We start from the raw sequence: 25,101 nt of genomic DNA on the forward strand, positions 1-25,101 counted from the left end.
AATTACATGTATACAGAGCAATCCATGAATCTGGCCACTCAGCCGCCTCCATACGGGAATCGGCTTCTTGACCTTCTGACTCAGCAAGCAACTCGAGTTGCAGTTCCGTGTCTCTGCGGACTCATATGGTATGTATGTACAGTACAACTGTATTTGCGAGTGCACACCGCTACCGTAGCGTAGCACGGGCTTCGGCTAGTTCAAATACACATGAGGCTCTTATGCATATTTATGATGCGAAAGAGGTCGCCGTCGCGCGGGCGCAGAGGAGGCGAGCGGGCGGGATCAGGAGAAGAGGGTGGACTTAAGCGGTTATGCGAGCGCTTCCCCTGGCCTGCGCAACGAGTTCCCACGGAGGTAAGGCGGTGAGCAAAAGAGCTGCGACGCCCACTCCCACTTCTATATCACCGACAACGGCCGGCTCCCCAGTCTCAGCGCAAGGCCTTCTCTGCTACCCTCATATCCCTCCAGTCTGTCGCTGGCCCTTCCACTCCTTAATAACCGTCTTTGCTAGTACTTCTACCACAGCGTCTTGTCCTACTCACCTTAGCCATGGCCGCACCTCCAGGATATGGACCTCCGAACCCTCATAATCCGTTCTCTGACCAACCATCGCCGTATGGAGCACCCTTGCGTCAATACCCCGGGGATCATGACTACGCCAGTCGCAATGCCAGTACGGTTCCGCTAACCAACCCTGCATACTTCGATACCGCGCCAAAGTGTGAGTTGCTGCCCTTGCCCTGTCCTTCTACCCCAGTGTTGTGCCTTGTGAATGCGCTGACCTTCCTGAATACCAGCGGTTGCGGGAAGCGTTGAATCGATGGACGGGTTCGACCGTCCGTACAGTGCTTCGGTGAACTCTCGCTTTAGTACGGGCACCGCGGACGGCCCCTACAACCCTTTCGCGGACATGCCTGGTTCTGGTGAACCCTACCCCGCGTGGACGTCCGAGCGGGATATTCCCATGTCTGCCGAGGAAATTGAGGACATCTTCCTTGACCTTGCCCAGAAGTTTGGTTTCCAGAGGGATTCCATGCGTAACATGGTGAGCTGTTCCACCAAAATTTATTTTGAATGTTGCTGAACGCTTCACCCCCCCCCCCCCCCCCCATAGTACGACTTTCTGATGCAACTGCTGGACTCGAGAGCGTCGCGCATGTCACCCAATCAGGCCCTCATCACCATCCACGCTGACTACATTGGCGGGCAACATGCCAACTACCGCAAGTGGTACTTCGCCGCACAGCTCAACCTTGACGACGCCGTTGGCCAGACGCAGAACCCCGGCTTGCAACGTCTGCGGAGTGTCACAGCAAAAGTGCAGACGACCAGCACGAAACACCTCGACAGTGCTCTCAACCGCTGGCGCAATGCGATGCACAACATGAGCCAGTACGACCGGCTGCGGCAGGTCGCCCTCTGGCTGCTGTGCTGGGCTGAGGCCGGGAACGTCCGGTTTACCCCCGAGTGCCTTGCATTCATCTTCAAGTGCGCGGACGACTACTATCGCAGTCCCGAGTGCCAGAACCGTGTCGATCCTGTGCCTGAGGGTCTCTACCTCGAGTCCATTATCAAGCCTCTATATCGCTTCATGAGGGATCAGGGCTACGAGGTTGTTGAGGGCAAGTTCGTGCGGAGGGAGAGGGAACACCACGAGATTATCGGGTACGACGACATCAACCAGTTGTTCTGGTATCCCGAGGGTATCGCCAAGATTATATGTCACGATAACGTACGTCTAGTCTCTATCCGGCCGCTGTGCGTGGCTCACATAGGTTCGTCTGCAGACGCGGTTGGTCGATGTCCCACCAGCTCAGCGGTTCATGAGGCTTGGCAAGGTGAACTGGAACCGCGTCTTTTTCAAGACGTTCTTCGAGAAGCGTTCCTTGGGACACTTGCTCATGAACTTCAACCGTATTTGGATCCTGCATATCGCGGTCTACTGGTTCTACACCGCGTTCAACTCGCCTAAGGTGTACACGGCGCCGAATAAGTCTCAACCATCCCCGGCAATGACGTGGTCGGCCACGGCTCTGGGCGGTGCCGTTGCGACACTCATCATGATCTGTGCCACGCTCGCTGAGTTCTCCTTCACGCCTACGACCTGGAACAATGCCTCTCACTTGACGACCCGACTGATTTTCCTGCTGGTCGTGCTCGCTCTCACAGGCGGTCCGACCGTGTATATTGCCTTGGTCGACGACACCAAGTCCAACATCCCGCTCTACGTTGGCATCGCGCAATTCGGCGTGTCTGTGGTGGCCACGCTCGCATTCGGTATCCTCCCGTCTGGCCGTATGTTCGGCGACCGTGTGGCAGGCAAGTCGCGGAAATACCTCGCGTCGCAGACGTTCACTGCGGCCTATCCCGGCTTGACGTCCAGTGCCCGGTTCGCGTCCGTACTCATGTGGCTGCTGATCTGGGGCTGCAAGTATGTCGAGTCCTACTTCTTCCTTACATCCTCGTTCAGCCAGCCTATTCTCGTCATGGCGAATATGAGGGTGCAGAACTGCAGCGACAAGATCTTCGGCAACGCCCTCTGCTCGAACCAAGTCAAATTCGCCCTCGCCGTCATGTATGTGATGGATCTGGTACTCTTCTTCCTGGACACGTATCTATGGTACATCATCTGGGTAGTCGTCTTCAGTGTGTGCCGCTCGTTTTACCTCGGATTGTCCATCTGGACGCCGTGGAAGGAAGTCTACACGCGCATGCCCAAGAGGATCTACGCGAAGCTGTTGGCGACTGCGGAGATGGAAGTTAAGTACAAGCCCAAGGTGAGCATCGCATACATATGTCCCTAGACTGTCACTCATTGCAATGTCTCCTAGGTTCTCGTGTCCCAGATTTGGAACGCGGTCATCATCTCCATGTACCGCGAGCATCTCCTGTCGATCAACCATGTGCAGCGACTGTTGTACCACCAAGTCGACGGACCGGATGGGCGCCGTGTACTCCGCGCACCTCCCTTCTTCACGCACAACACCGGTAGAGAGAGCGACTTCTTCCCTACTAGCGGCGAGGCTCAGCGCCGTATCTCGTTCTTTGCGACTTCCCTCACGACGGCTTTCCCTGACCCGTTGCCCGTCGAGTCCATGCCTACTTTTACGGTCCTGGTTCCGCACTACTCGGAGAAGATTCTCCTGAGCTTGCGGGAGATCATCAGGGAGGAAGACCAGAACACTCGCGTCACGCTGCTGGAGTATCTGAAGCAGCTTCACCCGATCGAGTGGGACAACTTCGTCAAGGATACCAAGATCCTGTCCGAGGAGAACTCGGCCACGAACACTGTCGACGGTCACGATATGAACGAGAAACACGATAGTCGCTCGGATGATCTTCCGTTCTACTGTATTGGCTTCAAGACAGCGGCTCCGGAGTATACCCTGCGCACACGTATCTGGGCTTCACTTCGGGCGCAGACGCTTTACCGGACGGTTTCGGGTATGATGAACTACTCCAAGGCCATCAAGTTGCTCTATCGCGTGGAGAACCCTCAGATCGTACAGCGGTTCGCCGGCAACACCGACCGGCTCGAAAGCGAGCTCGAGCGCATGTCGAGGCGCAAGTTCAAGTTCACCGTCTCCATGCAGCGGTACGCCAAGTTCAACAAGGAAGAGCTCGAAAACGCCGAGTTCCTGCTGCGCGCCTACCCCGATCTACAGATCGCGTACCTGGATGAGGAGCCTGGCGACAAGGGCAGCGACCCGAGGCTGTTCTCGATCCTCATCGACGGTCACTCAGAGTTCGACGAGAAGACTGGTAAGAGGAAGCCGAAGTTTCGCGTCGAGCTGCCTGGTAACCCCATCCTGGGTGACGGCAAGTCGGACAACCAGAACCACGCCATCATTTTTTACCGTGGCGAGTACCTGCAGCTCATCGATGCCAACCAGGACAACTACTTGGAGGAGTGTATCAAGATCCGGAACATTTTGGGCGAGTTCGAGGAGTACGGCATCTCCAGCCAGAGTCCGTACGCGCAATGGGGCCAGAAGGAGTTCAAGAAGTCCCCAGTTGCTATCGTCGGCACTCGCGAGTATATCTTTTCGGAGAACATTGGCGTACTTGGTGACATCGCCGCCGGAAAGGAGCAGACGTTCGGTACCATGACTCCTCGTTGTCTGGCGTGGATTGGCGGTAAACTGCACTACGGACACCCGGATTTCCTGAACGCAACGTTCATGGCTACACGTGGCGGTGTGTCGAAGGCGCAGAAGGGCTTGCACCTGAATGAGGATATCTTCGCCGGTATGACTGCGCTGGCTCGTGGCGGTCGCATCAAGCACGCGGAGTACTACCAATGCGGTAAAGGACGTGATCTCGGTTTCGGTACCATCCTAAACTTCCAGACGAAGCTTGGCACCGGTATGGGTGAGCAGATGCTCAGCCGCGAGTACTACTATCTCGGTACGCAGCTGCCTCTCGACCGGTTCTTGACGTTCTACTACGGACATCCTGGTTTCCACATCAACAACATTCTCGTCATCCTCTCTATTCAGGTGTTCATGGTCACTCGTAAGTGCGAATTATAATGCTGTCTGACGTTCTGCTGACTGGCTGTATAGTTTTGTACCTGGGAACCTTGAACAAAGAGCTCGCGATCTGTACCACAGATGTCTCTGGGAACGTCCCCGTCGGCCAGGATGGCTGCTACAATCTCAGCCCTGTCTTCGACTGGGTCAAGCGTTGCATCATGTCCATCTTCTTGGTGTTCTTCGTAGCGTTCCTGCCATTGTTCTTGCAAGGTGTGTGTCCTGATTTCACCCGCTGCGTTGCTGCGCTAAACGCTCTCCCTAGAACTGCTCGAGCGAGGCACCGGCAAGGCGTTGGTCCGACTCGGCAAGCAGTTCCTTTCGCTCTCCCCTATCTTCGAGGTCTTTTCGACGCGGATCTATTCACAGTCGATCGTAAGCAACTTGACATTCGGCGGTGCTCGCTATATTGCGACTGGACGAGGTTTTGCGACAACCCGGATCTCATTCACCATTCTATACTCCCGCTTCGCCGGTCCGAGCATTTACATGGGTATGCGCAACGTCCTCTTGCTCACGTATGCGACCATGGCCCTTTGGACTCCCTATCTCATCTACTTCTGGTTCTCGGTCGTGTCTCTCTGCATTGCGCCCTTCGTCTTCAATCCTCATCAGTTCAACTTCCCGGACTTCATCATTGACTATCGCGAGTTCCTTCGTTGGATGTCTCGCGGTAATTCGCGTACGAAGGCGAGCAGCTGGTACGGTTACTGCCGTCTGTCGCGTACTATGATCACTGGCTACAAGAAGAAGAAACTCGGTCACCCCTCGGAGAAGCTGTCTGGCGATGTTCCCCGTGCGAGATGGCGGGCAGTGCTACTATCGGAGATCGTCTGGCCCATCTGCATGGCGGCCCTCTTCATCGTCCCCTATATGTTCGTCAAGTCCTTCCCGACGAAGGGTAAGGAGAATCCGAGCGCTCTCATCCGTATTGCCGTGATCGCCGTCGGGCCTGTGGTCTGGAATGCAGCCATGCTTCTAGCCTTGTTCTTCGTGTCACTTTTCTTGGGACCGATGATGTCCGGCTGGACCAAGTTTGCATCCTTCATGGCATCTTTAGCGCACTTCCTGTGCTTGATCGGGCTGATCGCGTTCTTCGAGTTCTTCGTAAGTTGGTTGCACATTCATGGTGAACTGGAAATTGTACTCATACGTCATTCTAGTGGTTCTTGGAGCTTTGGGATGCCTCTCACGCACTACTCGGAGTCATCTCCATTGTTGCAGTCCAACGTGCGATCCAGAAGTTCCTCATCTCGGTGTTCCTTTCTCGTGAGTACAAGCACGACGAGACTAACCGTGCATGGTGGTCTGGAAAGTGGTACGGCCGTAATCTCGGTGCTTCTGCCTTCTCGCAGCCGGCGCGTGAGTTTGTCGTCAAGATCGTGGAGATGTCGCTTTGGAGTTCCGACTTCCTGATGGCGCACATCTTACTCGTCGTCTTGACGCCGCCCACCCTCATCCCCTTCGCCGATAAGCTGCATTCGACCATGATGTGTAAGTCGTCACCCTCAACTTGTCAGGATCGCGACTCACAGTTACCCCAAGTCTGGTTGCGCCCTTCGAAGCAGATCCGTCCTCCTCTCTTCTCTACGAAGCAGAAGCGGCAGCGCCGTTGGATTGTGAGTTTCGACTGTTATCATCAGCTTTGCCATTGTACACTGACAATTGTCGATCTAGGTGGTCAAGTACACAGTCGTTTACATGATCGTAGTTGCAGGTCTCGCCGCGCTCGTCGTGCTTCGTACGTTTTCGCTTACCGAACCTACACTGCCCCAAGCTGACCATTCCCCTACAGCCACGCTATTCCGGGACCGCATAACGTGGAACTGTACCTTATGTCAGAAAATCTAATGTCCCCCTGCACGCTCTGGTTTCGGTGATACTAGGACGATTCCGCATTACGGCGGAGCTTCGGCAGACATTCATTGTATATCCGTATACTCACCCTTGGCTACCTGTGTAATATCAATAGAGTTCATTGCATGCATCGTATCACAGACATGTTGTTCGACGTTGTTCCTGCAATTGGCATGGAAGATAAGGGAGTACAATGACGGCGATGCAGACTACATCAGAGAAACTACGACATAAGAACGGACATCGAGATTGGACGGTCGCGGATGCTCTGCCGTGAGTTGCCGTCTTCACGCAATACCGTCGCACTTTGCAATATCTTCGTGCTGTCCTGAGATCGACGCTGCTAGCAGGTAAGGCGACTGATTGTTGCACAGGTTGAACAGGACGGACATACCTTGATAGCTTGCGTCGTCTTGCGCATCTCTTGCAGAACACAAGAGTCGCGCCTGCGAAACTCGTTCTCCTTCCCTCTAGCCTTCGGGTTTTCTTCCTGCTCCTTGCAACGAGCAAGATCCGCTCGCAGTCTCTCGATGATGAGCTCCAACTGCAGAACAATCATTTCTGTTGAGCCTCTAGCGAAGGCATGCATGGCCGTCTTGAGTTCGCAGTTTTCCTTCTCGAGCTCCTCGATTTTACGGCTGTTTTCGACGGCGAGCTCCTGCGAATCCTGCATAGTGCGGAGCTTCCCTTGCCACGCCCTTGCATCAGTGATCCGCCGAGCCGCCTCCTTCTCAGCCTTCACTTGAGCTTGTGCCAGGACGGCATTCTCGTTCTGCAGTACGGCGATACGGTCTTCTGCGCGCCGAGCCCGGGCCTCTACTTCGTGCCTGAGCTCACGCTCGGTCTCGAGTGCGATGGTCGACGCATCCACGCAGTCGTTCATGCGGCGTGAGGAAGAGCGAATGACTCCCTGCAATGAAGTCAGTTGCATGCGTAAGGCGTCCTTCTCTGCGGTCAGGTTGTGGATGTCCAGGCGAAGAAGGTCTTCGGTTGCACAGCGGGAGTCGCTCTCGTTCCTCGTCTTCAGCGTTTGAGGTGCAAGCACCTGGACACGCTGAGCAAGCCCTACAACGACGTTCCCTCCCGCATTCGTCCCGGGCTCGTCATCGGATGGAATTGGAGGTAGAGTGGCTGCCGAGTCAAATGCTGGAAGCAGAGAACCGTGATAAGCAGCGTCTAGACTGAGAGTCTTCTTCTTGTGAAGCAACGGAAACGGCCGTGCAGAACGCGAGTACCAGCCAAGTTCTCCAGAATTGCCATTACCGCAATGGCTGAACGGAGACCGCAGCGGTGTCGAGGGTGGCAGCCTTACGGACTGGGACCGCTTGATGCCAGCGATCTTGTCCATGGCCAAGCGGGACCGAGACTGAGGCGTGGTGACCGGGGCAGGGAGGAGAGACATGCCAGTAGACCAAGAGCAATAAAACAAAGCAGATGGAAAGCGAGAAGCCAGGGCTTAAACTGCACGTACCAACGATCTGGGGATACCGGGAGACGTCTGCTACTGCAGGTTGCTGACGGGGGGTGGCGGGTGTTGTCAGCCTCTTCGAGCAACGTTACACGATATGACCGCCGCAGCTGCGTTCCTAGTCCGACGGAACTCACCGCCTTTGTGTGCCCATTCGCCAAGCACGATGGCATAATACCAATTGCGAGAAAGCGTGCATTGTGTCAAATCTCAATCGAGTCGCGCGTAGCAGTCCTTGGGTGGCATAGTAGGTTGGTTGGGATGCATAGAGCGAGCCACACTTCCTCCTCGATTGAAAGACAGATATTCTGGTCAGACTCAAAAGCGTAAGGAGAGATGGAGGTGGTGTAAAGTGTGGGCCAGCAGCGAGCAGGAGGAGGGGTGGGATAGACGCATACTTATTATTTAGATAAATAGGCAAGGCCGAGGAGAGGCCGAAGCATGATCGCGCCTCTCGACAACGCGCTCCTTCGCGTTCCAACCGAGTTCACTGCACGCTATCCGGTTGCCCTCTAGCACAAACTCATCGAGCTGCAGGACCCGGAGGCTTAGCCGTGCCTGCGGCCATGGACTACTTCTCCAAGTTCCTTCGTTCGTCCAGTCAACCAAGTCCCAAAGTCGAGGTTCGGCTGCTCTCACTGGCAGTTGAGGTGATACGCGGTGCTGAGTACCCAGCAGGTCGACCATGCCCAAGAGTTCCATAAGTCATGGACACTCATCAAGGTTCGTAAGGGTTGAGCATGCCTATGTTATGCTCGAAAACTCACAATATGTCAGAATACATTGTCACATCCTGACGAACGGCAACTCTCGAGAGGTATCCAGTCCACCGACGTTCCGGCGCATCTGCAGTCAATAGTAGACTCTCTCGTATGGGAGTCGACGCGAACCGAGGAAGGGTATGTGGCCAGATCATGGTCTCAAGCTTGTTTGTCTCACCCGCTCCAGAGGTACAGGTGCCTGCCTGGAATACTTGCTCAAGAACGGTGAGCTCTGAAATGCATCCTCTCATATCTGAGCCTCATGGCGCCCCGTAGATGTCTTGGGAACTCTTGTCAAGCTAAGCGAAGCAGACCGCCCATTTGGCACGCAAGCGGAGGTCCTAAGAGCGGTCCAGAACATGGTTGTCCTCCTGGACGAGCAATTTCTCGTACATTCGGCCGTTCACAAGGCCGTGCTGAGATTGCTGAGGAACTGCGTGGGCGACGACATCCAGGAGCAGCTTGATGGGCGCAACAAGGTCATGGGTGCTGCGGGTACCACCGTTCGCAGCCAGCCTTCCGAGTACGAGGAAGACCGTACGTGTACTACAGATCGTACAAGACTTATGCTGATCATTTGACTACAGTGGTTAATCTACTATGCATCTTGTGCAGCAGAATTCGGACATACCGGGAACTGCTCATGATCTTCTTTCACGACAAGCACTGGTATCGACCAGAGCCTCTATTCGCTGTAGAAGAGGAGGATGAAGATGAGGAGGACGAGGACGGGGAGACTTTGGTAGAGCAGGAAGCTGCAGAGCCGCCTGCTGAACAGGGTGTAGATGCGTCACGAACTCCACGCCCCGGCTCTCCATCACCTTCCCAAGACACGGCGAGCTCTGCGCCTGCATCTTCTGTGACGAAGAAACCGGAGTATGAGTTTCTGCTCTTCAACTACCTACTCCGTTTCGTACACCGAGAGGGGCGTATCGGCGACTTCGCGCGTGCTGGCCTACTTTTCCTCATGGACGTTGCCATGTCTCCGACGGGATCCCAAGGCCGTTCCACAGATGGCGTACAACTCTCGTCTTCAACCTCTTCGCTGCAGGATTCGTCGCAATCAGACCCCGCAACAGATGCAGCCCTCGCGTTGGCCGAATATATCATCGACGGAGACTTCTCTGAAGTGCTTGCCGCCGGTGTCTCTGCGGTATACTCCCTCCTTCCCTCGAAGCTCGAGGTCCGACCTCCCGCGCCTGCAGAGAACGTGTCAGGCACTGCAATGGTTCTGGGAAGCACTACCGCAGAGCTGTCAGCAGAGGAGAAGGAGAAGGAGGAGGAAGCCCGCGAGAAGACTCGTGCCATGGGCGTCGAGGACGCGTCTAGTCCGGAGTTCAAGGCGCGTCTCGATCATTTCCTCAAGCTCCTCGAGTTCCTGCAGGATGTGCTTCGACGAAACATAGTTCGCGAAACCAGCGACGACAGCCTGGATCCGTCCACACTTGTGGGCTTCGCGATCGTTCAGTCTATCTTGGACGCGATCAGGAGGGTCTTCCTAGAGAACGTGCTATACCCCTCAATCCTGGAGTGCTCAGACGCAGACGGCAGTGCTGTCGCCGTCATGTCCTATATCGACATCATGATCCGCACGCTCCAAAATGGACAGCTCGCCGACCTCCTTGTTGACTTCCTCATGAGCGAAGACAACAACGAGCTTGCGCGGAGCCGCATCAGGCACCAACATCACAACACCCTTACCCTCAATGGCAGTATGCCACCTGTCACGCGTGCCCCGGCGAACGACAAGGAGAAGAAGCTGCGGCGACGGAGGAGCACAGCCATGGTTCTCCTAGAGATGGAAGCACCTGATGCACGCCGACAATCGGAGTACTTCACCTCGATGGGCCGTTTCACGCTCAAAGATTTGCTGCTGAGCAACCTACGATCGAAGACTCAGCCTACGGCGACCGCTGCCCTACAACTACTCCAGTCCCTGCTGTTTCAATATTGCCAGCTCTGCGTGGACCGGCTGCTTGTGGTCATCCGGGATCCGTATGCTACCAGCTTCCCGCAACCGGCCGCGTTGGAAGCGCTCACGCAGGAAAAGCCAACAGCTGCGCCCGCGGAGGACGATGAGGAAATGTTCGTCTATCCTGGTGCCGACGATGCAGGATTAGCTCGCAGCGCTAGCCCGGCTCCAGACAACTCGATGCTCTTCGTCCAGCCTGACACCACTTACTGGACGCACGAGCGCGAGATGGGTCTGTATCTGACCCTTGTCTCGCGTGTGGACCCAAACCACAACGAGGACGCCTTCAGCACAGGTTACGAGCACTACCTCCGGGACGCTCTGCTGTCCATCGAGAGCTCGATGTGCTTCCAGCAAGATATAGATCCTGAGGTAAGGTCGAAGATGAAGCACCGTCTGAACCCCAACGACCCCGTGCTCTCCTTGGTCCTGGAAGCGCTACGGAAGTTCTTCGCGAACACGCCAGAGATGAACATGGCACTGACAGGCGTCCTGGCGACCCTGGCGACATGTCCCGATCGCTCGCTCGCAGGCTGGCTGACGTTTGCGCCGAAGGACACCGACGCAGGGCCAAACGGGGCAAGTGCGGACAGTAACGTGTTCACGTACGGGGACGATGGAGATGACCGCTCAGTTGACTTCCGTATTGAGGAGCGACTCGTAGCTGAGTCGCACTTCCTGCCCGCGTCCAGTATCGATGATCAGTCACGACCAGTCGTACATTCTGTCTTCCATGGGCTCGTCTCGCAACTGGAGCGCTACCGGCAGATGGTCCACAACTTTGACCAGTACCTGATGGAGCGGAGGCAGGGCCTCCTATTCAACGAGAATCTCACGGACGCGCTCACTCTCGCCCTCGACTTCGAAGGAAACCCGGCACCGAAGTCGACAGCCACATTATCTGCTACAGGTACTGCGGTGCCGGAGCTCGTCGCACCCAGGCCAAAGCCAAAAGCCAAGTCTGCCTCGTCGACCCTCGTATCGTTCCTCACGCCTAAGAAGAACAAGCCGTCCAAAACGCTCCTTTCTGAGCCGACCACGCCTCCGCGAGGTGCTGATCGCGCTGTTGACGCGAGCCCATTCGGGCCACACTACCAGAAGACGGGCGCGATCGCCGTCGAGCCGTTCGCTGCACCTGCGCCGTCTTCGGGCCCATGGACGCCGAAGAAGTCGCGTCGGTGGAATGCAGACGAAGAAGACGTCTTTGGATCGTCAACGCAATGGGGTGAGAGCCGTTTCAAGGCGGAAGAGAGCGACGAGGAGGACGAGAGCGCGGAGGAGGAGAGGCTGGTGAAGCCGGCAAGCGTCACGCTGTCGAGACTACTGGACAATGTGGTGATCTTGGAAGAGTCGATCAAGGAGCTCGTCGCAATTATTCATGCGAGACGTAGCCTTGGAATCGACTCGATACGCTATCTGTAGATTATAGTACATATATACTCGCCCTTCGGACATGTGCATATGCTGGATTCGCATTCTATACCACACATCGAGTTTAGACGAGGTGACGGATAGCAATGGCAACATAAGTATGAGGTCCTCGATACATACAATACAAGTTAGGGTGACACAGGAAATATATCATACAGTCCCGACCCACGAATAGGCCGAAAAGAGCGCGATGTCCACCGTCATCTTGCAGCCTTGCGCCCTTTCGTAGCTGCACGTCCTCTTTTCTTGGGCGATGACGCAGCCTCAGTGTCTTTCGCCTTGTCTGCGAACAATTTGTCTTGCAACCTTGCGAATTCTTCATCGTCAATGTCAGGCATTTCGACGGCGCCCTTCTTTGCTTTCTTCGCCGGCGGCCCCTCCTCCTCCTCGTCTGCTGCTGCTTTACCACGCTTCTTGCCCTTCTTGCCCTTTGATTGAGGCTCAGCATATTTCTCCGCAAGGCTATCGAAGAAGCGGTCTCTGTCCTTGTGCTTCTTCAAGATGAGGGCCTGCAGCACAGAATGGTCCTCCTCCGCCTCGCCGCTGTCTTCCTGCACCTCCTTCTCCTTCTCCTTCCCCTTCTCCTTCCCCTTCTTCTTCCCCTTTGCCTTCCCCTTCTCACTTCTCTTCCCCTTTCGCGCTCCAGGCTTGCCAGTGCCGTAGAACTCGTCCCACACACCGAGCTCCTTAGCGAGCTCTTCCGCCTCGTTAGCCTCCTTCTGGCTCTGCTTGCTGCGGACGAGTTTCGCCCTCTCGTCCTTGCTGCTCGACTCCCATTCCGGGAGAGATGGAAGGGTGCCATCTTTGATGAGCTTAGATATCATCACGATGAAACGTGCTTCGTCGTCGTGGGTAGAATGGGGGACGTGGTTCATAATGTCGCCGATACACCCATTCGTCTCGACATACGCCTGCTTGACGTCTTCGATCTCCTCCAGAGAACCTATATGGCATGAGCTCGAATCACGAACTGCATGGGCTGATAGCCTACCCTGATACCGTTTCTTGTCGTCATCGAGTTTCTCTCTGGTGACACTGTCGAAGAGCTCCTCGAAGTACGCCTCCCAGCCATCCTCTCCGGGCGAGAGTCCCGCGCCGTCATCCGTCTTGCCCGTTTTGTCGTACCGCGACCTCCACTTCTCATCGGAGAGCACAGAATACGCAAAGCCGATCTGCTGGAACTTCAGCGACGCGTCGGCCTTGGCAGATTCACTCGCGGTGGCGTGTTTGTCAGGATGGTGCGCTAGGGCAAGCCGGCGATAGGCCTTCTTGATCTCGTCTGGCCTGGCGTCGCGGGAGACTGAGAGCACCTCGTATAGATCTACAGACTCTGAGTCTGAGAAAAACTGCGAGATAGGATCCGCGCTGTCGTCCATTGTGAGGGGGCGCAGGCACGAGCAAGAGTGGTTGAAGTGCGAGGCGCGACTCGGTCGCGACGCGTTTACTGACTGTGACGCGCTACACGTGACACCGCGTCCACGAAACGCGCCGAGGTCAGAAGCGGCCACTGTCCTTTCGCCAACCATCTTGTCGACAGCTTCATTCGAGCCCATAGACATTCAACTTCCAGTGGTACGTGTAACCTCTTTGCTACTCGTTTTTTTCTTTTCTTCGGTCACTATAGCCCTCAGATATCGAAGCCTGACTCTCCGTGCGGGACGTTGTCCGAGTCGAGTTTACGGAATCACGGCAGTGTACTTTGTTTTGCGTGAACAGCTTCATATTTCGATGCAACTAGGGCCGTGTCTCTGGGCTTCTTTACACTCTTCTAGATTACAGGATACATATTACGTGACACGCATCGTGCCTCACTGCGAGATTCTGCAACGACAGGGGCTTTGTTTCTATAGCTTGCTATGACCGGCTGACGATAGCCCAAGCTCCTCAGCTAGGATTTGAAGAGCCTATTTGGTGCGCAATATCATCAGGGCACCGCATCACTGTCATGCCCACTTGCACGTACCAGATGCTTGCTGAAGAATCGACCGTACGGGAAGGGCCCCATTACTATCCAGAACCCAGGCTGGCCAGTGGGTCTATAACCCTTCCTCATTTCTCCTCCTTCATCTAGGCCTTCCATTTGCGTGCCGATACGCTCTGTTATAGACTCTCCAAATATCGTTTTGATATTCTCAACCAGAGGCAAGTAACCCGTCCTGTAAACACGTCAGCTCATGCATCTCACAGGTCGTGTAGATCCTCACGCATATACGACAACATCTGCACCGGCCTGGGATCCGTCGTCGAAAATTACACCATCGTTCTCAAAACGCACAATTTCACCGTTCTTGACCTAGTATCGATGACGACACGTCGTCAGATCGACTACAAGCCTAACATGCAAAGCTTACCTTGACTTTGCCGTCAATGATGAGTTTGCCACCGCCCCTGTCCAGCACTGCGACCTTCGATTCAGATGGTCCTGACTCAAGATCTAGTGACAACTTACTGGTTCCCGCCGCCATGCGAGCAAGAAGATATCCAAGGAACCCAACCTCGCCTCCGCCCGGTGTCACCTCCCAAGTAAGTTGATAACCCGCTTTAGTCAAACCGTCAAAGAGGTCCTTGTCCATGGCCTTGAGCCTCGCAGTGCCGCCTCCGGCGGCCATCTTCATACCGAGGCCTGGGGGCATGGAATTGCCGAGGAAATCTGCATCCTCGATCGCGTATTTCTCGTTGAAGGTGACCTCGAAGACGGCCTTGTCTACAGTGTTTGCAGAGACTACGCACGTTGGGCTTCGTTGTACCATCGTCACCTGTACGTGCAAAATTGGATCAATCTTGGTGGCTTGATATGACATGACTTACGCTAGAAGCGCCTTTGGCAACGAAGTCAGTACACAAGTCATGGCCGGCATTGCCCTATTCACGAGTCAGTGATCATTTGCGTTCATGCGCAGACGAGTAGAACTTGCCGATCCCACGACAACTACACGTTTTCCCGCAAAGGGCGCTGCCCCGCGATGGTCGTCGGAGTGATATACGCTGCCAGCAAAGTCACTCATTCCCTCCACCTTCGGCAGATTCGCCGGGCCACTGCCTACTGCGAGGATAATATGCTTCGGCTCCAAGTACACCTTCTGCCCGTCACGTTTCACTGTCACTTGCCAGCGTTTCTTCTCCTCGTCATAAAGAGGAACGCCATCGACAGTGCTTGACAGCCAGATGCGTAGGTCTTGGGCTTTGGCGTAGAATTCAAGGAAGTCGGCCACCTTGTCCTTTCCGATGTACTTGGGGTAAGTAGTGCTAATGGACTCGTTAGTGGGGTGTTTGTGATTCGAATGATTCGTCTTACGGCCAGGGCTGGTAGGCCACTTTCACAGAGGTGAGAATTGAACGTTGTCTTGGTGAGCTGTATTTGGTCACTTACTCGAGCAGTGATGCGCCGTCGTCTGCGTTGTCAGATTTGGATACCTTCACGTACGTCAACACTTCAAGAGTCAGCGTGCGTACAGCGATTCTTCAGACATACCTGTTCCTCCACACATGCGCGAGCGTGGGGTTCTTGTCGATGACGAGTGCCCGTATGCCCAGCTTCCGGAGACGGGCGGCGGACATCATGCCCGTCTGCCCACCGCCAACTAGTTCACGATGAGTTGATCCGTTCGTATACACGGAGATCAAGATCTCACTGATGAGAACAGTTGGGTCTTGGTCAATCGCCGCAAGTTCCTTCGCCTTGACTTCATCGTACGTGGAAAGATCAGGGAACAGTCCCAGCGGACGACCGCGCGGCTCTTCGTGTCCCTTGATATCCTCCAGGGTCAAGAAGACTGTCAGAGCCTTCCATGCACCATTGGGATTCTGGACGACACGGAAGAAGCCGCGGCCCACAGCTGGGGGTGAGGTTAGCCCAAACTCAAAAGCCCCCTGAACACCTTTCTTGGTTGGGTCAGAGGGGAGAGGGAACGCTACGGGCGGCCCCAGCGTTGACGTCGGTTGTATGCGAACGTCGTATAGGCCCGCGCGCGCGAGCCTCGTGCGGTCGTCCACTTTCTCAGACAAATATGCCTTCAGGTTGTCATGCCCTCCGAGCGACTTCATGTCCCATTGGAAGCACAGTAGGTCTGGTAACATATCAATGACGATGAACATTAAGCCGGTAGGCAACCCGGGTTGTTTCCAGCTCTACGCACCTCTCAACCAACCCGTGGGGAGGAACAAGTCGACTAGCGCCTCGACATCAGCGGCTGTGGCCGCACTTTGGAAGGCTTCAAGCCACCCGTTAGCGACGGCGTGCGGGTCCAGCGAGGTCATGACGGGGGCTCAAGGAGATACGCAGGGGCCAACTAATGGTATGGACGCCACAAAGGTCTTGCTAAAGAGCCTCCGAGTTGACAGGCTAGAACTCGGCCTCCGTATCAGAGGCATCTGATCCAACTCGACGCCATAGCTTTTTGGGCATGTTGAGAAGAGGACATGCATGAGCGCATCTCGGTCGATAACCCCAGAAGCTTGATCAGGCTGTGGCATCTCGAAAGGCTGGGCGCCGTGATCTACACCGCTCAGTTTGCTCCGCTATGCACGTAATATCTCCAGTGAGAAATACGATCACAAGTCGGTCGTAGCTAAGTGCGGCGTACAGACGGGCTCACGTTCACTGGCAGTCTAAACTGTCGAAGTTAACTCACCGTAACTTACTGGCTCCGAATCTTGCTTCAAACTCGTCTGGTTCATCTGGTTTAGGCTAGCATTCCGTCGTGAGACAACTGGCAAGGCCCACTGTCCGGGATTGTATCGGTCGAACACCATCAGCACAGCTGCTTCATAGACAGAGTTACGAGAGTGCACGTGGTCACTGCTTTGAGCAACGATGTGGGCCTTTCCATGTCGACTGGTTCGAGTTTGAACTTGAAAAACTTGCTCGGCGCACCGTGTCCCGGGTGCAGCGACGTGGTCTTCCACTACAGAGTTCTGCTTGTCGTGTAATCTCTTCAGTCGACTGAGACCGCTGATGGCCCCAGTAAGATGGACTGAACGGATCACTGCGATAGCGGTAACTCAGGCTAGTATCATGTGGGTTATGAATTCGACGAGGCACATTGTCAGCACTGATACCACGTAACCACCTTTACATTCATCGGCGCGCTGAGCTTCTGGGTCCAAACAAGTGGATGCGTTTCCGTAAGGATTTAGATGCGTTTTGATGGCTCCAAACCTCAAATCAGTTGGAAGAAGCGCCCGTGAGCCCCGCCGTAAGCAGGTTGAGCATGAATACACTGAAGTCCGACGACTGCAATAGGAAAGGCGGCCGTGATGCCGGCAGCGGCGTTGAGATCGAGATAGTGGGAGAGATGTTTTGCCACAGGCGCGCAATGTCTACCTCTGAAACATCGTGAACGCAGCTCTAACCACGACGATCAAGCAAGGGGGTCCAAACCCCCTTGCTTGATGGAGCCTTTAGAGTCGGTTTGGGAGGCTTCACCGGGTGTCGGCATTTGCCGGATTGCCGTTTCTGGTCAGTCGTTGTCCACGATATGGGTACTGGGCCATGGTGGATTGTGAGGTAGCCGGGTTCGGCGACGCGAGCGATGTTGCGGGTGAGTCTGAGCGGGCGGCCGCCGCCGTCGAAGCGGGTATACACGAGAAGGTGGGCGATACTCGGACGGGCGGCGAGTGAGTCACGGCGAAAGTCGTCATATCATTGCTTGGGCCTCAAGCTCTCAAGACGTATAGTGCTTATGTATACCGCGACTATTCGAGACGTGAGCCACTACGATACCGTACGGTCATGAGTCAACGAACAAAGTAGGTGAGTGGTGAGCCTAGTACTTGGCACCGGTAATGACTCTGGTGCCACTCTGAGTACAGTTTATAGTGGAATAGAAAGGAGTAGAGTCGAGTCGAGGATGAGTAAGACGAGAGAAAAGAAACATAAAAGAGGAACAAACGACGGATCTACGAGCACAGTGAGCATTGGGCGCTCGCGCGATGTATGCGGGCGCTTATGCTACCCTTGCGATCCCGGTACTTACTGTGCTTCGTTTTTGCGTATGTGTATCAAACTCTTATTTGCAGATGCCTCAAAATGGCGAAGTTATCAAGGAATCATCATGGTTGTCTCATTCTCTGTGTAGTAAGCCGGGTGAGCTCGATTCATTCAAGTAGCCGTTGGGTGCGAGAGCTTCAAGTTCAACGCGCCGGCGCGCGAGCTCGGGCTTCGGCCCAAGTCACTTGAGCTGCGCCCAAGTTCGCGAATGTTCATGAACTCTCGGTACTACTGAATCATCTAGCCACTACGTGTGTTCCATGTGGCTGAAAAGCGACACGAGTCGGCAGTTAGCTGCCATGTAAGTTAGTCGAGAAGGGACGACTCACAGTGACACCGTCCAATGAGCAACAAGTTGAACAGGTCACCACGGCCGGGCATGTCATATTCAAAGAACTGAAATATTGTCAGTGAGCTCGTCACAGCCTGTGACTCTATGGTTAGCAATTTCTGTCAGACACAGCACCCTGGCCGAGCGCAAACAAGTTGGCTACACCCTTTCGCCACTGCCACCGCCGATCCCACCACTGGTCATGCAACCGCCTGCGCTCGAAATCTGTATGTAATGCTCACCGCTGGTCGTGCACTGCGCCGAAGCATTGGCAATGAGGTCTTCGCAATGATTTCGCTTTGATTCCATTGTTGACTAGTATTGGGTATCCGGTCCATTCCTCGTGCGATGGACGAATACTTACAGCAACCATGACACATATGGCTCGAAACAAATGTATTACTCACAGCTCCTTGTGCCATTGCACACACACACACCCTTTATTTGTAGTGCGAGGCATACCAGTACGCAAGGGAGGCCACCGTGAATCCAGTAGCAGGTGAAGAATACCTGTCTTGGCTTCTAAACATGTGTTACGGATCTGGAATGCGGCTCTAAACTACATTTAGACTCCGCCTGAAGCCGGTTAGAGCCAAAGAAACGTCCCTAAATCCTTACGGAAACGCATCCAAGTAACAGCCAAGACTCGCCGCAGACTGCCTGTGACGACGCACAGCAATAGCGACCGTCAAACCAGTTGTAGACCTTGAGCAGCTGGAGGTGTTTCGTCCTAGCAATGACATGCAGTCCGATTGAGTGGGTACTATGGTACATCGGCATAGATCTAATAAAATAGGGGGTAGTCATTAGCGAGTTCGTCGTCGCACAACATAAGAAAGCCTCGTAGATCCACAGTAGTCCGTCCAACGACCCAACAACAGACAAGTAGCTAGTGTCCAAGCGAGATCGACAACAGCAGATGATCGTACAATCCCTCCTCGCCCAACACAACGCGTGCGCGCGCAATCCGAATGGCGAGTCGATCACTCTATCGACAGCCGTCTTGAGTCCATCGGGCCTCCTGACGTATACGAGCTCTTCGGGTCGGCCATGAAGCGTTCGCCTGGGCGTTCGTGGAAAATAGAGGGTAAGTACTTGTGCCCCCACGTCACCCCTGAGAGGCAAAGAGGATGTTAATTTACCGAGTAGAGTTTCTTTCAGCTGTGTCGCAACAGGCTTGTAGTACTGACCGTGCATTTTGCTGCTCTGCAAACCCTTGTCGAAGTCGTGGAAGCACTTGCACCCGATGCCAAATGTTGCGAACAGCAGCAGCGATGCGACAATGGCTGGTGGGAGAACGTGAGTGGGGCGGATCAGGGGCAGCGAATGGGACGTACTGAACGTTGTCAAGGTTGCGCGGGTTGAGAGGTACGTTGCCTCTGATGCCGGGGAATAGAAACGATATAGCTTGAAAACTAATTCGATGGTTGTCAGCTTCGGGACTTGCGATCCGCGCCCGACGGATACTTACTGACTAGGAACAATCATGACATGAGATCAATGGTCAACGGAACGGAGGGAGGATGCACATACAGTAGGTCTGAGCCGCCAACATCAAGATGAGTGAGATGGTCATCAACCTAGCACGATACACGATTAGCGAACCGATGTCACTGCGGAATCGCGATGGAGACTCACGATTTGATTTCACGTTGGACAGCATAACCAGCCATGATGAGCAGAATCATCGTGACTGGGATAGCTGCAACAGTGAGACCAAACTCCGCGGTTTCGTCGTCGAGGACGAGGATGAGAAGCTATGATAAGATGTCAGTTGCGCGTGCGCACACATACGACGCAGGTAGCTCACCTGCATCGTGACGCCTACGAAGACGAAGAAGTCGAGCTTGAGGAGGCAAACCATTATCTGGTAGTATTGATACATTGTCTTCATCGCAGGGTTTGCACCGACGACATGAAAAATGGCCCAGCTGTGGAACAGATGAGGTGACGCCACAGAAGCGGACATAGTGCGGCGACATACCCAAATTCATGGTACAACTCCCTCACGAACCACATAAGCGCGAACCACGACAACGCGATCATAATGGGTGAGACTATGAGGAACGGCTCGACTTGTGCCAGATGTTCAGGTGTATGGACAATGCTGCCCGAGTCTCATGGATTTGAATGGAAGAGAAGACGAGCATAGCTGCCTGGAAGCCTGTTGCAGTTCGCATTAGTGGAAGACCTAGCCAAGAGACTCTTGACTTACAGAGGATACCGAAGAGTTGGATGACATTCCGTAGCCTCAGTGCATCAAACGCCATCAGCATCTCAAAGACTCTGATGAACGGTGAGTCTACCAAAGGGGGCCGTGAACTGGACTCTCACTCTGCTAAGATAAATATTGCAAGATAACACGGTAGTGTCTGTAATCATTCTCAGCCACGCATATGGACTACCTATAGACGGGGGCGCACCTTGTATCGGGACGAAGTGAGGTTAACATCATCCGCCACCGCGACCTGAGGCAGGACACGATCGTTAAACGCGGTGCAGACTCAAAAGTAGAGGATGACATACGAATCTGAAGGTGAGGGAAATCATGACAAGGACCACGATTGCCTCTGCAAACGACCCCTGTTAGACCGCATAGACTGACGCTATGTACACTAACACTGCTTACGGGTGGCAACTGTGGATCATACGTCGTGATTAGCCTGTCCACGCAACTCTGGTTGAATACGCACTGATGGCAATGAAGGCCTTTTGCGCCCTCGTACTCAACAGTGGTTCGGCAGCCATGATCGGCGCGATGATTTGCAGGAAAGAAAATCAGAGGTGGTTGAGCGGACGAAGCGTCCGTGTCGTGATAGTGAAAGCAGTGGCAGAAAGAGCGGGCGGCGTCAGTCGTGAGGTCGTGACTTTGTAGGTTGAGGCCGAGGAGAGGGAGCGGTGCAAGAAGCCCGAGCCACACAGCGCCGAGCGCCCTCAGGTCGTCGAGACAGATTGCATTAACTTACGTAATCGCTTTAACCGCCGTCCGGCGCGAAGCGGGCGGTGCCTCGCAAGGCGGTCGGGTTGGCTGGCGACCACCGTCGTGCGCACACCGTGCACTGCCTCACCCATATGGCTTGCCCTCGTCATCCCTCAGCTTACTCTTGACCTTGGCTGGGCAGTACTTCCAGTCATGCACCGACGTTAGCATTGCTGCGCGCTCCGTTGCAATAGTCGACCAGCGCTGATCATCATCATCCATGGTCAAGTTTTGTCACTGCGCACGCGCGCAAGCCCGGATGCAGACGAAGACGAGGACTTACTTAAGTGCATTTGTACAGCCGGTGAGAACACCTCGCTCGCCGGCAATGCCTCCCAAATCCGCGCAGCTACTGGGTAATACTAAAAGAGCAGTCGGTAGCGTCGTATTCACACCAACATGTAGAGTGTAACTCAGAATACTTCTCCTGCACGCAAACTTTGTGCGACAGCGTCTGCCACCTGCGCTTCTTCGCGCCAGAGGTACAAGACATTTTCCCGCATCCAAGCTGCCCAACCATCTGCCCCAGCCAGTTCTTGCACTGTCCTGTCTATCCCGGTCCGTGCGCGACGACTGGTGCGTTCACAGACCTTCAGCAAAGCATCTCTCCAACCCTTTTCATTCTCTTCGGATATGGACTCCCGTCGACCGCTCAGAACATCCCTCCATGGCTGGATTTCGTCATCAAGTAGGGAACCTGCCCCAATGCGGATACGAGTTGAACCAGCCGCAGCGCTGTAATGAGTCTGTACGACGGATGTGCTGGCTCGGGCGCCGAATCTAAAGTCCATTCGCTGCGTTGAGACAACGGATTACCATTAGTAGCAGCCTACGCGTATATACATAACGATAGTACCCCCAATATCCTTCCTCTTGTAAAGCGTTCGTCAGCCAGTCTCCAATGTTGCTACGCGTACGAGACCTTCCGAGGCCACTTGGCGCAGGGTTGACAGCCAGGATGAGTTGTTCAACGAGGTCTTGTACGTCCACTTCCCGCGAAAGTGACCGTTCGCTATCGAGTCCGATGGGAAGCGATTGACGAAGCCGTACTCCACGAACAACGTTCTGTTGGAATGCCCGCCGTAGCGCAGGAAGAGCTGCTGACCATCCTCGATGGTGCTGTCCGAGCAAGACCTGAATTCGAAGTCTCCGGAGTGCTTGTGCGACCCAGGTGACCGAGGCGATGGTTCTAGTATTGGTAAGATCTGCGAGGATGCCTCGTTGTGGTTGGCGAAGTCAAGGATCGGGCACAACGTCAAGCAGTCCTTTTCAGGATCTGCATCTTTTATCGGGTAGTATATGGATCGTGTGTTCACTACAATTGAGAAGTCAGTGCCAGGACGACTCGCAACAAGTTGGTAAGAGGATTACCATTGAGCCAGGCCCAGCAATAATCACTCACAAGTGTTGTGGATGTGCACGTTCCGTAGGGCATAGGCAAGTGTGACTTTGCGCGACTTGCATTGTCGAGCACTGCGCGATTGCGATTCTTCAAGTACTCAGCAGAGGGGCCGGTGGAGAACCGTAGACGACGTACAAGGTACAGGCATATTGTCTGGTAGTCTTCCAGAAACCGGGCATACAATGTGTGCAGAGTGTCGGTCACACTGGGTGGAAGGTTCTTCAAGATCAGCTCCTCTGTCGTCATCCTACCTTTGCGAGATCTCTGCACGAGCCAGGTGAGTGGGTGGCTATCAAAGCTTCGGGGAAGCGTTGAGATGTAAGGCCCGAACGTCGCATCGAGGGAATCCTCTTCTCCTACAGGCCTATGCAGTAAGAGATGCAAAGAGATGATCTGTACGGCGCTGAGTCGAGTTTCTGCGGCTTGTGGGTATAGTGATTTCAGAGTGTTCAAGTTCGTCAATGCGTTCTTCGGTATGATGAACAAAATGGTGGAGGGCTAGCATAGGAACCATGGGTCAGAAAGTCACCCGCGATACATCGCTTGAGACCGCTTGCATACCGGGCACGACTTCGCAGCGAAGAGACCTCGACCAGCACCTATTCCGAGCTAGGCATCTGCTGACCACGCTGAGCACCATGTCCGATGCACGCACCTGCCACGCTCCTAGCCTCAACTGCGAGCGCACGAGTGTCCATGCCATGGCTGCTCTTTAGCCAGTGCAATAAGCGAGCCCAGCGAGCCGGGTCGCTCGTGCGGTCGTCCGTATCGCCCATCCTTCTCTTCGTCTAGCCACTCCGTGTGAAACACCTTCCTGTATCTCTGGCCAGGGACCACCAGTGTGTCGACAGTCTTAAGATAGATGACGGGATAATGCACGGTGAGGGCGAAAGAGAGGGGCACATGCGCGCCCCGGCTGATCGATAGCACTTCCCAGTCATCGCACGGCTCCCCTTCCTTCCGCGGGCTCTGGCGATACATAGACAGATCCTTGGGAAAGCCATACTATCGTCGCGCAGGATGTCTGTCTTCAACGCCTCTCGTCTCGTCGGCAAGACCGTGCTCGTTACTGGCGCAAGCGCGGGTATCGGCGCAGTGAGCGGTCCTTGAGCTTCGTGCGGTCGTGCAGCAATATTGACTGAGGGATGATCACAGGCCACTGCCATCTTGTTTGCGAAGGTCAGCATACCTGTTCTACACTGTTTGAGGTGAAGGGGTGTCTTACTGTGCAGTCCAATAGGGAGGATCGAATGTGATCCTCTGCGCGCGCCGCGTAGATGCCCTGGCAAAGGTCGCTGAGGTGTGCGCCACTGTGCACCAGGAGTCCGGCCTCAAACAGGGTGGCAAGTTCGCTACCGTCCAGCTCGACGTTGCGGACAAGGCGCAGGTCGCGTCTCTCTTCGACAAAATCCCTCAGGACCTGCACGACGTAGACATCCTCGGTGAGCACACACTACAAGTTTTGTAATGCAGCCCCAGCCTTACCCGTTGAGGTAGTGAACAACGCTGGGTTTGTGTATGGCACTGAGCGTGTGGGAGATATTGCGGCATCGGACTACGAGGCGATGTTCTCTACGAATGTCTTCGGCCTCATTGCTATGACTCAGCTCTTCGTCAAGAGTAAGTGAGATGTTGACGCTGTCCGGTCTTCAATCCCGAAACTCATCGTACCAGGGTTCAAGGCTAAGAAGTCCGGCCATATCATCAACCTCGGTTCGGTAGCCGGTGAGTGTAGACGACGAAGTTGCACGCGCATCCTTCTCACAGCTTGTCAGGCCGAGAAGCCTATGTGGGAGGTAGCATCTACTGTGCACAAAATTTGCCGTCAATGCGTTCACCAACTCGCTCATGAAGGAGCTCGTCGACACGCCAATTCGCGTCACAGAAATTCAGCCCGGTGAGTGGGGCCATTGCAACATACGCTCTCTAACCAGTGGATCAGGCATGGTTGAGACTGAGTTCTCCGTCGTCCGCTTCCGTGGTGACAAGACAGCGGCGGACAAGGTCTACGAGGGCCTGCACCCATGTGAGTTCTCCCGCATGCCTCATGTGGGAGACTTACCGACATGTTCGCAGTAACTGCGGAGGACATCGCTGAGGAGGTCGTGTGGGCAGCTGCGAGACCGCCACACGTCAATCTGGCCGAAGTCTTTGTGCTTCCGGTTAATCAAGCCTCCCCTAACATTGCTTACCGGGGTGGAAAGTGAGTGAACCTGCTCGGGAGGAAGCGCACTCACGATACTTAGCGTACAAACAAGATCGAGATTGTAAGCTAGCGGTATATATCTTGTAGCAATACATGAGGTATTCACATGAGTCATAATCTCAATAACCCGCCATGAGACAGACAACAACGATGACAGCAAGACAGCGAA

General features: G+C 54.6%; 10 protein-coding genes across 10 annotated transcripts; 5 read left to right on the top strand and 5 right to left on the bottom strand.

The window, feature by feature from the left end:
• The first annotated feature begins 366 nt into the window (after positions 1-366).
• B0H18DRAFT_978039 (1,3-beta-glucan synthase component-domain-containing protein) lies at positions 367-4,584 on the top strand. Its single transcript, XM_048044294.1, has 5 exons — positions 367-724; positions 801-1,048; positions 1,118-1,735; positions 1,791-2,780; positions 2,835-4,584. Exons 1-5 carry the CDS (start codon positions 553-555, stop codon positions 4,533-4,535), a joined length of 3,729 nt encoding a protein of 1,242 aa, XP_047898602.1. The 5' UTR covers positions 367-552; the 3' UTR covers positions 4,536-4,584.
• A 479-nt stretch (positions 4,585-5,063) lies between these two features.
• Positions 5,064-6,316, top strand: B0H18DRAFT_869213 (1,3-beta-glucan synthase component-domain-containing protein; the record flags this gene model as incomplete). The annotated part of the gene is made up of 3 exons (XM_048039993.1): positions 5,064-5,642; positions 5,699-6,029; positions 6,081-6,316. The coding sequence occupies 3 exons, from the start codon at positions 5,064-5,066 to the stop codon at positions 6,314-6,316; spliced, it is 1,146 nt and encodes a 381-aa protein (XP_047898603.1).
• A 209-nt stretch (positions 6,317-6,525) lies between these two features.
• B0H18DRAFT_1207437 (uncharacterized protein) lies at positions 6,526-7,985 on the bottom strand. Its single transcript, XM_048036218.1, has 2 exons — positions 6,787-7,985; positions 6,526-6,732 (listed from the first exon to the last, which is right to left on the bottom strand). The coding sequence occupies exons 1-2, from the start codon at positions 7,792-7,794 to the stop codon at positions 6,616-6,618; spliced, it is 1,125 nt and encodes a 374-aa protein (XP_047898604.1). The 5' UTR covers positions 7,795-7,985; the 3' UTR covers positions 6,526-6,615.
• A 441-nt stretch (positions 7,986-8,426) lies between these two features.
• On the top strand, positions 8,427-12,015 carry B0H18DRAFT_1082540 (Retinoic acid induced 16-like protein-domain-containing protein; the record flags this gene model as incomplete). The annotated part of the gene is made up of 6 exons (XM_048031547.1): positions 8,427-8,483; positions 8,539-8,583; positions 8,638-8,759; positions 8,809-8,846; positions 8,898-9,158; positions 9,209-12,015. The coding sequence occupies 6 exons, from the start codon at positions 8,427-8,429 to the stop codon at positions 12,013-12,015; spliced, it is 3,330 nt and encodes a 1,109-aa protein (XP_047898605.1).
• A 209-nt stretch (positions 12,016-12,224) lies between these two features.
• Positions 12,225-13,400, bottom strand: B0H18DRAFT_1114610 (uncharacterized protein; the record flags this gene model as incomplete). The annotated part of the gene is made up of 2 exons (XM_048033139.1): positions 12,225-12,967; positions 13,016-13,400. The coding sequence occupies 2 exons, from the start codon at positions 13,398-13,400 to the stop codon at positions 12,225-12,227; spliced, it is 1,128 nt and encodes a 375-aa protein (XP_047898606.1).
• A 143-nt stretch (positions 13,401-13,543) lies between these two features.
• On the bottom strand, positions 13,544-16,463 carry B0H18DRAFT_978051 (uncharacterized protein). The gene is made up of 13 exons (XM_048044295.1): positions 16,161-16,463; positions 15,657-16,091; positions 15,497-15,605; positions 15,395-15,438; positions 15,320-15,338; positions 14,940-15,270; positions 14,833-14,886; positions 14,474-14,780; positions 14,376-14,422; positions 14,229-14,317; positions 13,988-14,180; positions 13,717-13,928; positions 13,544-13,599 (listed from the first exon to the last, which is right to left on the bottom strand). The coding sequence occupies exons 1-12, from the start codon at positions 16,279-16,281 to the stop codon at positions 13,869-13,871; spliced, it is 1,809 nt and encodes a 602-aa protein (XP_047898607.1). The 5' UTR covers positions 16,282-16,463; the 3' UTR covers positions 13,544-13,599; positions 13,717-13,868.
• A 670-nt stretch (positions 16,464-17,133) lies between these two features.
• On the top strand, positions 17,134-18,126 carry B0H18DRAFT_978056 (uncharacterized protein). The gene is made up of 4 exons (XM_048044296.1): positions 17,134-17,207; positions 17,267-17,776; positions 17,836-17,991; positions 18,043-18,126. Exon 2 carries the CDS (start codon positions 17,556-17,558, stop codon positions 17,757-17,759), a length of 204 nt encoding a protein of 67 aa, XP_047898608.1. The 5' UTR covers positions 17,134-17,207; positions 17,267-17,555; the 3' UTR covers positions 17,760-17,776; positions 17,836-17,991; positions 18,043-18,126.
• Positions 18,127-18,917: 791 nt separating this feature from the next.
• B0H18DRAFT_978061 (uncharacterized protein) lies at positions 18,918-20,914 on the bottom strand. The gene is made up of 11 exons (XM_048044297.1): positions 20,871-20,914; positions 20,768-20,812; positions 20,679-20,716; positions 20,560-20,630; positions 20,329-20,419; positions 20,155-20,275; positions 19,983-20,101; positions 19,878-19,924; positions 19,682-19,759; positions 19,487-19,630; positions 18,918-19,407 (listed from the first exon to the last, which is right to left on the bottom strand). The coding sequence occupies exons 1-11, from the start codon at positions 20,892-20,894 to the stop codon at positions 19,328-19,330; spliced, it is 858 nt and encodes a 285-aa protein (XP_047898609.1). The 5' UTR covers positions 20,895-20,914; the 3' UTR covers positions 18,918-19,327.
• Positions 20,915-21,735: 821 nt separating this feature from the next.
• On the bottom strand, positions 21,736-23,987 carry B0H18DRAFT_978077 (SET domain-containing protein; the record flags this gene model as incomplete). Its single annotated transcript, XM_048044298.1, has 9 exons — positions 23,952-23,987; positions 23,352-23,892; positions 23,277-23,278; positions 22,862-23,224; positions 22,696-22,813; positions 22,315-22,639; positions 22,181-22,258; positions 22,022-22,118; positions 21,736-21,995 (listed from the first exon to the last, which is right to left on the bottom strand). Exons 2-9 carry the CDS (start codon positions 23,500-23,502, stop codon positions 21,738-21,740), a joined length of 1,392 nt encoding a protein of 463 aa, XP_047898610.1. The 5' UTR covers positions 23,503-23,892; positions 23,952-23,987.
• B0H18DRAFT_978082 (NAD(P)-binding protein) lies at positions 23,203-25,043 on the top strand. Its single transcript, XM_048044299.1, has 10 exons — positions 23,203-23,606; positions 23,664-23,821; positions 23,882-23,905; positions 23,967-24,168; positions 24,224-24,346; positions 24,401-24,451; positions 24,502-24,515; positions 24,581-24,623; positions 24,669-24,752; positions 24,803-25,043. The coding sequence occupies exons 1-10, from the start codon at positions 23,600-23,602 to the stop codon at positions 24,931-24,933; spliced, it is 837 nt and encodes a 278-aa protein (XP_047898611.1). The 5' UTR covers positions 23,203-23,599; the 3' UTR covers positions 24,934-25,043.
• Positions 25,044-25,101: the final 58 nt, after the last annotated feature.

The sequence above is a fragment of the Fomitopsis serialis genome, assembly GCF_022376445.1.
Source record: "Fomitopsis serialis strain Sig1Antser10 chromosome Unknown B0H18scaffold_5, whole genome shotgun sequence".
Lineage (NCBI taxonomy): Eukaryota > Fungi > Basidiomycota > Agaricomycetes > Polyporales > Fomitopsidaceae > Fomitopsis > Fomitopsis serialis.